Here is an 8,435-nt window from a genome sequence, read left to right as displayed (position 1 = left end):
GCCAGATGTGTAACCCACTTGTGTTGGCCGCCGGCTGTGGAGCGGCCATTGGTGCTTGTTGTTTCGGCTCCTGAACGGAACATGGCGGAGCGACGGCCTCCAATTCCTCTGATCTAGGCGGCATCGCGTGGGCGTGGGGAGCGAGAGGAGTGGAGGAGGTTGGTGATGACTCCGTGCGGCGGGCGTGCATGCCTCCTATTTGATTGGAAGAGATTTTTGGTAGGGGAGGAATTAATAGATGGAATAACGTGATTAGTGGGAAACGGCATGTGGAATATTCCTATGCGGGTGGAGTACGGTCAGTCATTCTAAATTGCTAACTACACACATGACTCGGGATTAAGTTAATCATAACCATTAGATTTTATTCAGTGGGTTTAATCTAGCGGTGCTAATCAACCTGGGTACAATTGTTGTGTGGCGTTAAGAAAGAAATTGTTCGATTGTTTAATAGTAGTGTAGATTAGATGTACATGTTGAGCGATTTTCAAAAAAAAAAAAAGATGTGCATGTTGAGCGTGTCCCTTTCCCCAACCCCGCGCGCCGCCACCCCACCAAACCCTCGCACCGCCACCCCACCATGGCCGACGGCGGCGCTCCCCTCTCCACGGCGGGCCACGGCGGGGTGGACCTCATCAGCGACCTCAACGATGACGTCCTCCGTGAGATCATCACCCGCCTCCCCCTCATGGAAGCCGCCCGCACCGCCGTCCTCGCTTCCCGCTGGCGCTACCTCTGGCGCTCCGACCGGCTCGTCCTCAAGGACGTTGACATCCACGAGCCCGCGCGCGACGCCGTGGTCCCCCGAGTCCTCGCCGACTACCCGGGCCACTTCCGCACCGTCATCCTCGCCGACTGCAGGCTCGCCTCCCTGGACCGTGAGCTCCCCGCCTGGCCGCGCCTCCTCGTCGACAAGCGCACGGAGGAACTCCTTCTCGCCAACAGATGGGTCATGGACCAGCCCAACCCCGCGCGCCTTCTTCCCGCCGACATCCTCCGCTGCGACTCGCTCCAGGAGCTCACCCTGGACTTCTGGACGTTCCCCAGCGGCACCGAGGTCCTTCTTCCCCGCCTCCGGGCTCTCGCCATAGTACGGATTGTCATAAGCGAGCAGGAGCTGGAGTGCTTGATCGCTGCGAGCCCCGTTCTGGAGTCCCTTCGGCTCACCGTCAATAGCTCCAAGCACGTCCGTCTCCGCAGCAAAAGCCTCATGTGCGCGCTTGTTGGTTTGCTCAAGGTGGAGGAGTTGACCGTGGTGGACACGCCGCTCCTGGCGCGGCTTTTCTTGTTCCTGTCCCTACCGCTTAATGGTGTGAGGATCAGGATCGTTTGTGCTCCCAACCTGCGGGTGCTCGGCTACCTGAACACAGGAACTCACGAGCTGCAGATTGGTGACAGCGTCATCAGGGTACATCTCTCCAGTCTCAATCTCTCTCTCAACTTGAAATTGTTCCATCTAGATTGTTCTCATATATGATCTGAAAGTAGTCAATGAGTCATGATAATCTCTCTTTCAAAGTTATCCCATCCATGATGATGTTTTGTATGATTATAGAACACTCGATAAGTTATGTATACCTGTCTTGGTGGACCGCTTTGCAGCCAGACAGAATGGTGAGCACAAGCACTGTAGTTCCAAGCGTCCAGATATTGGCGTTGACTGTGAATTTTGGTGTCTTCGTGGAGGTCAAGATGCTGGCCAGCTTCCTCAGATGCTTTCCAAACGTTGACACGCTGCATATCCAGGTAGTTCCCAGTTACTTCAGTCCGTCCATCATTTCACAATGGTATCGTCGATTATTTGCAGCTTGATCCATATATGTAACCAAACTGCTCACACATTGGTACCAATTTGCAGTCTGCACTGCGTGGTCCATCTGTAACTGCCAATGAACCCAGTGGGGACCATCATGCCAACTTCTGGCGAGAGATCAGTCCGATTTGTTGCTTGAGATCACATGTCAAGAAGATGGTTATTCACAATTTCCGAGGGGATCAAAATGAGTTTGAATTCCTCAAGTTCGTCGCCATGAATGCAGAGGAGCTACAGTCCTTACTGGTTGCGTCACACAAAGATATTTTGTCTGCAGCTGTGAAGGTGAATGAGACAAAAGATGAATTGCAGCGTCTACAGTTTCCAACAGGCATCTCTGCGGTGCTACGGGTATCACCTAAAGCTGCCACTGTTTGGCGCTTGGGGAAAGCATGCATTCTTACAATCGATGACCCTTTCGAGTGCTGAATCCATGGTTAATTCGCTGTATGTTACATGCTTGATCCGTACTTTTTGAGAAATCATTGACTGTTCTTTGCAAGATCTTGCTGTTTAGTTTCTTGTAGGCATGCCTTATCTTGAGATATGGCTGAGTTTTCCAACTACCAAGAGTGTGTAGGAATTAAAGCTGGCAGAGTACTTGAGAGACTAGTGTTATTTTCATGTGTTTGTCTCCATATGACAATATGACAGCAATGTGCTTCTGGATATAGTGCGCTTGTTTTTTAGCATGTCTGTGGTTTCATTTTGTTTGCATTGCTTATGTAGAATGTCACCTCTGTCAGTTTCGTTAACTATCATTTGATGGTCAGTATACTGAGCTTGGTTGTCCAGGATCAGGATGGCAGAGGCTAAATGTAGTTCTGCACTTCTGCTTTCTGCATCATGTTTTGTGTATCTGGAATAGAAATGGCACATTGCATCGACTGGTAAAAGCATATGGAATAAATAGCTTGTGACAGTAGATGTTTTTCTTTATAATTAAGACTTGGCCGATTAGTTGAGCAAAGCTAGAGCTTATATATGAGACCTGGTTTGTGAACAATCTTAGAGTACTTGGTTTCCGAAAACAAAATTGTTGCTACTCTATTCATGTTTCACTGAAAGATTTTCGAGAAGTGGGAATGTTCAAATATGCTAATTCTTTGCTTAATGGAATGCCCACCATATATGTTTAGAGATATAACAGTTACGTAGGTGTTACTCTACTTGTTTGGCTCTGCTTCTCCTGTTTGCAAAGAGGACTTTCTTCTCTGTGCTATCTTCCAGAGATAGTTGTTGCTTTCCCTTGATGATGTTCTCTCTTGGTTTAATTCTGCCAATAGCCCAGCATTTGATTTCATTCACCGTTCATTATTTAGTTACATCAGTGGCCTAATAGCCTTGCCAGCTCTAAGGAGGAACATAATTGTCTTAACAACGTTGATGTTCTTGACACTGAAAAACTGGCATGTTTTTCTATTCCCAAGGGTTGTTAACATTGGTAAAGCATGAAAATCATTTATGATATCTTTGTCCATTTTAGGGGAGAGCATTTTAAAAGAATCTTGTACTGGAGGTGTAATGTTAGATGTCCACGCTATTTTGCTCATGCAGTCTGACAAAATTCATTAAGTCTATTTCCCTGTTTATTTGCCCCGTGATTATTGGTTAGTTTTGCAACTGATTAAGTTTTTTGTGGTGCTTCAAACGTTGGCTAGCAATGCACATGTTACGATTTAATATGTCACAGTCCACAGATTTACACCTATTGTTATCTTTGATTGATACTTCATAATCACATAAAAGAGCTTCCATCTTTTTTTTGTGGCAAAAACTTCCGATCACTCTCACTGTTAGGGTCGGCATAGCAAAGCGCACCTATTTGTCTAGTACTCCCTCTGTAAACTAATATAAGAGCGTTTAGATTACTAAAATAGTGTTCTAAAGACTCTTATATTAGTTTACGGAGGGAGTACATTGCTATGCTATTTGCTTACTGTCGACTTCATTTTATTATTTTTTGCTTACTATCTATCTGTTTCTGCATAAGCCAACTCGGCGACTAGGTTTTTGGCACCGCTGCCAAGTGAAGCTATTGTCAAACCTACTATTCTTTTCATCCGTTTCTTTGCATAAAGAAACCGCATGCTACTGATTGCAACATGCTAGTTACAGCTTGATTTAGATTTAGCATGGTCTGACGCCCTTTTAACTTTGCTACTTCATTGTTTGGAACAATGCAATAATCGTACTCTAAACTGTGGCTATGTGCAACAACTGCAATATACACTTACTAGCATCCCATATGTCTATACTACAAAAAAAAAAAAAAGAATACTCAGCCGAAATATGTACAATCTGGGAACTGTGCGTCTGTAAGTAAAGTACCGCTCTCAAAGCCGACCCTCTTCCTGAACTCTGCATCTGTGACCTACTTGGAGATCAGGCTGTTTAGTTTGTAGGCGTGCCTTCTCTTGAGATCTGCGACCTACTTCCAGATCAGGTAGGTTTCAACTTACGGTGATTATACTGCCAAGTGTGCGGAGGCTGGGAAAGTTGACAAATCTTCCTTCTAATCCTGCTTGCTGATTACATAGATGCTACATCTGCGGAATCAGACAAGGTCTTCTAGGTTCAGACATCTTCGAGCAAAGTAGCTCACCCTCTCCTAAAAACAGCTACTGTCTTCGTCCCGTTATGGGATAGTATAAAGAATGCTCTTATATTATGAGACGGAGGATGTATTATTAGAGATTGGCTTGGGCAATTAAGCAAATCGACAAGCTTCGCCAGAATTTTTGGATGCTAATGATGGTGCCTGTCTTGTCAGTTGGAGTCACGTTTGCATACCAAAAAATGCTTGACAGTTTAGGAGTCATTGACTTAAGAGTATCTCTAACTGATCCACTATCCGGAGTTAGAGAAGGATAAATTCGGTTTTCCTCTAACCGGTATCTTTCCAAACTTTTAAAATCTTTAGTGGATAAAAATATTTACTGCGTGACAGCCACAACTCTTAAATATACTCGACCGACCCCCTCGCAGAGTAAAAAAATTCCCCACCCCCACTTCTCCTCTTCTTTCATTCCACAGCCGCTCAAGCTCCACCGGCGCGCCCCCACCCGCACCCCCATCTACCCCGTCGCCGATAATGAACGGATCCAGTCATTCGCTACTCCCTGCCGTCCATCCCAACGTGGATCCACATGCAGTACCGAGCATGTGGTTGCGGCGGCACTTCCTCCTCCCATGCCAGTGCATCCCGCATCTTCGGCCTCTTGTCGCCGCCTTCGCAAAGGAAATACCTTGACGCGCGGCAGCGCCGGTGGGGGAGGTGGCCACAGAGATCACCGGCCGCGACACTAACAAGCGCGTTTGGATCGGACCTTTCCATTTGACGGTGCAAGCGGCGGGGGAATAGGACATAATGTCGGCCTGCCTCTATGATTCCAACGTCCGGCGCAACTTCTCCGTCGGCCTACCGCAGTTGGCGCGTGTCTACCCTTGGATGGCCACCACATGGGAGATGCAGGAAGACCGGGAGGTGCGCATTGCTGGCGTTTTTGTTATGGACTAGACCTGGTGGATGGGCACCCCCGGGCCCGTCGTCCGGATGCCCAGGGTCGCGGTCGCCGGTGGCGGCGGCTGCAGCTGTTGCCCCTGCTGCATAGTGGAGGCGCCGGGGTTTGTTGCTGGTGGCGGCTGCCATGGCAGCTGCTGCATGGCGGCGGCGACACGGGTCGCCGAGGATGGCGGCGGCTGCGGCGGCGGGGCAGTGGCGAAGGGCACAGGCGGCTGTGGCTCATAGGATCTCGCGAGAAACGTGTAGATGTCCGTGACCGCCTGGGTGAGATCTCGGATGGCAGCTGTCATCTCCTCTGGGGTGAAGACGACGGGAACGGGCGCGGCGGAGGTGACCGGCACCGGCAAGAGCGGGGTGCTGGCCGTGGTGGCCATCGAGGCGGTCGTCGCGGTCGGCAGCGGGAGGGTCGGGGTCGGCGGCGGCAAGGACATGATCGCACCGAAGCTATCTGATACCAAATTGGTAGGAACTGGATCCCTACCAGGGCGTGGTCTCAGGTTGTAGGGGTGGAAGGAGGGACGGCGTGGAGGAAGGCGTGGTCGCTGGCGATAGGGCGCCGTCGTTGCATGTGCGCGCGCGAGAGAGAGAGTAGGGGCGGCGGCTAGGGTTAGGTCTCCCGGCTCCCTAAGGAAGCTGAGCAAATATGATTGCTTCTTTCTTAATTCCAAAACGGGTCCTTACACGAGTTTATATAATCCTCCTAATAAGATAATTGGCCAAGCCCCTAATAACGATAAGATAAACTGGGCCACAACTAACTGGGCTAAGCCCCTAATATGCTGGTCATAACAGTCTACAGTTTCCAACAGGCATCTCTGCAGTGCTACAGGTGTCACCTAAAGCAGGTGCTGTTTTGTGCTTGGAGAAAGCATCCAATCTTACAGTTGATGACCCTTTTGAGTGTTGAATCCATGGTTATTTCGCTGTGTGTTTACGTGATTGATCCGTGCCTTTTGAGAAATCACTGACTGTTCCTGTAAGACCTTGTTGTTCAGCAGAAGTACTTGACAGAGTTGTGTTATTTTCATGTGTCTGCAATATGACAGCAATATGCTTCTGGATATAGCGCACCTGTTTTGTAGCAGGTCTGAGGTGGCATTTTATTTGCGTTGCTCATGTAGAGTGTCATCTTTGTCAGTTTCGTTAACTATGCATTGCTTATGTTGTTCTGCTTGTGACCCCATGTTGTGCATCATGTTTTGTGTATTTGGAAGAAAAATGGACATTGCATCGACTGGTAAAAGTATATGGAATAAATAACTAATGATGGTAGATTATTTTCTTTTAAAAAAAGATTTGGCCGATTACTTGAGCAAAACCAGAGCTTACATATCCTGATATCCATACATATACATTGCTATGCTATTTGCTTACTGTCTACAGTTTCCAACAGGTATCTCTGCAGTGCTACAGGTGTCACCCAAAGCTGGTGATGTTTTGCGCTTGGAGAAAGCATGTAATCTTACAGTTGATGACCCTTTTGAGTGCTGAATACATGGTTATTTTGCTGTGTGTTTACGTGATTGATCTGTGCCTTTTGAAGAATCGCTGAGTGTTCCTGTAAGACCTTGTTGTTCAGTTTGTAGGCATGCCTTCTCTTGAGATATGCAGGTGGCTGAATTTTTCTGCTAGCATGAGTATATAAGAATTGAAGATTACAGAAGTACTACTCCCTCCGTCTCAAATTACTTGTCGCAGGTATAGATGTATCTAGATGTATTTTAGTTCTAGATACATCCATTTCTGCGACGAGTAATTTGGAACGGAGGGAGTACATGATAAAACACTGGCATTTTCATGTGTCTGTAATATGACAGCAATGTGCTTCTGAAATCTGAATATCGTGCGCCTCTTTTGTAGTATATCTGTGGTGCCATTTTCTTTGCATTGCTTATGTAGAATGTGACCTCTGTCGGTTTCGTTAACTATCATTTGATAATCAGAGTATACTAAGCTTGGTTGGCCAGGATCCGGATTTGTTCCTTTTGGAATGTAGGCGCTTTCACAGCGGAGTTTATGTAGTTCTGCTTGTGATCCCATGTTGTGCGTCATGCGATTTCAGTTCCCAATTCCAAGTTCCACCCGATCGTTGCAACCAAAGACGTCAAGTGCAGCACCAGATTTTTTTGTTGTTGCGACAATCCTTATAAAGGTGAACAGTGTGAACTAGTGTTTGTAAGGTGATTTTATCTGCATTTATTTTCATATAATCTATTTGTTTGTGAAGTGATTTTATCTGTTTCTTTTAAATATGATGCTACTGATTGCAGCAGGTTACTTACATATTGCTCTTCATTTAGCATGGCCTGTCACTCATTTTTCGCTTCCTGCTTTGATTTTTGGAATAGTTTAGTAACAGACTCTCCAGATGGGTCATGTGTAACTATAATGCAAGCGCACATGCATACAAAAAAGAGTACTGAGCCTAAATTTGCAGTCTGAAAAGTGTGCAATTTTGTAAAACACTACTATTTCCTGGAAACTAATCAATAGTACCGAGTGAATTGCAAAAAACATCGACATTAAAGGCTAGGGTTTCAGAACCACACTTCTATGATTTTGTGCAAAAAACCACTAATTCCAAGCCTAATCTTTTGCAAAAAACACTAGTCGGCGGTTTAGGTCGTTTTGAGCACGATTATGACAGCTGGGTCCCACTAGACAGGGTGACATGGCAAAAGAAATTGTAAGCTACATCCCGATACAATTTTGTTTTGGGAAAGGACCCCTGGAAAAAGCAATCGGGTCCTCCGTGAGATCGTGACCTTCATCTCCCACCGGTCCGGTAGTGGACGCCGGCAGCAGGGAACAGGGGAGATCCGGCGTAGTCTGGGACGAGCAAGAGGGCGTGGATCCAGCGTCGGTGTCGGTTAGGACGGCGGGGCAACGGAGCTCCGGCGGCGGCTTGAGCATCAGGCGGCCATGGATGAGCTCCGGCGGATCCAGCTTGAGCATCGAGCATCTATGATTGAGCTCCGGCGGTGGCGGCTTGAGCATCAGGCACACACCAGAGAGAGATGGGAGAGATAGGGGAAGGCACCGACGCTCAGAGAGAGATAGGGGAATGACAGGACCAACGAACAGATCATACACACA

At 47.4% G+C, this 8,435-nt stretch overlaps 1 protein-coding gene across 2 annotated transcripts; it reads left to right on the top strand.

The window, feature by feature from the left end:
• The first annotated feature begins 501 nt into the window (after positions 1–501).
• Positions 502–8,161, top strand: LOC125525487 (F-box/FBD/LRR-repeat protein At1g13570-like). 2 transcript variants are annotated; one of them, XM_087535335.1, is made up of 4 exons: positions 502–1,408; positions 1,603–1,746; positions 1,859–2,164; positions 6,753–8,161. In XM_087535335.1, exons 1-4 carry the CDS (start codon positions 581–583, stop codon positions 6,828–6,830), a joined length of 1,356 nt encoding a protein of 451 aa, XP_087391461.1. In that variant the 5' UTR covers positions 502–580; the 3' UTR covers positions 6,831–8,161. The 2 variants fall into 2 exon arrangements, with proteins under 2 accessions (XP_087391461.1, XP_087391460.1); XM_087535334.1 differs by lacking the exon at positions 6,753–8,161 and having other exon boundaries at positions 1,859–2,503.
• Positions 8,162–8,435: the final 274 nt, after the last annotated feature.

The sequence above is a fragment of the Triticum urartu genome, chromosome 7A, assembly GCF_056163025.1.
Source record: "Triticum urartu cultivar PI428250 chromosome 7A, HENAU_Tu73, whole genome shotgun sequence".
Lineage (NCBI taxonomy): Eukaryota > Viridiplantae > Streptophyta > Magnoliopsida > Poales > Poaceae > Triticum > Triticum urartu.
Note: the sequence above shows the minus strand (reverse complement) of the source record. Positions and strands in the feature narration are given on the sequence as shown.

What these genes read in the sequence shown, in the direction of transcription:
- LOC125525487 (XM_087535335.1), top strand. Translation starts at nt 581, where the DNA reads ATGGCCGACGGCGGCGCTCCCCTCTCCACGGCGGGCCACGGCGGGGTG. An exon ending in TTGGTGACAGCGTCATCAGG is followed by an intron (nt 1,409 to 1,602) that starts GTACATCTCTCC and finishes ACCGCTTTGCAG; the next exon opens with CCAGACAGAATGGTGAGCAC. An exon ending in TTGACACGCTGCATATCCAG is followed by an intron (nt 1,747 to 1,858) that starts GTAGTTCCCAGT and finishes ACCAATTTGCAG; the next exon opens with TCTGCACTGCGTGGTCCATC.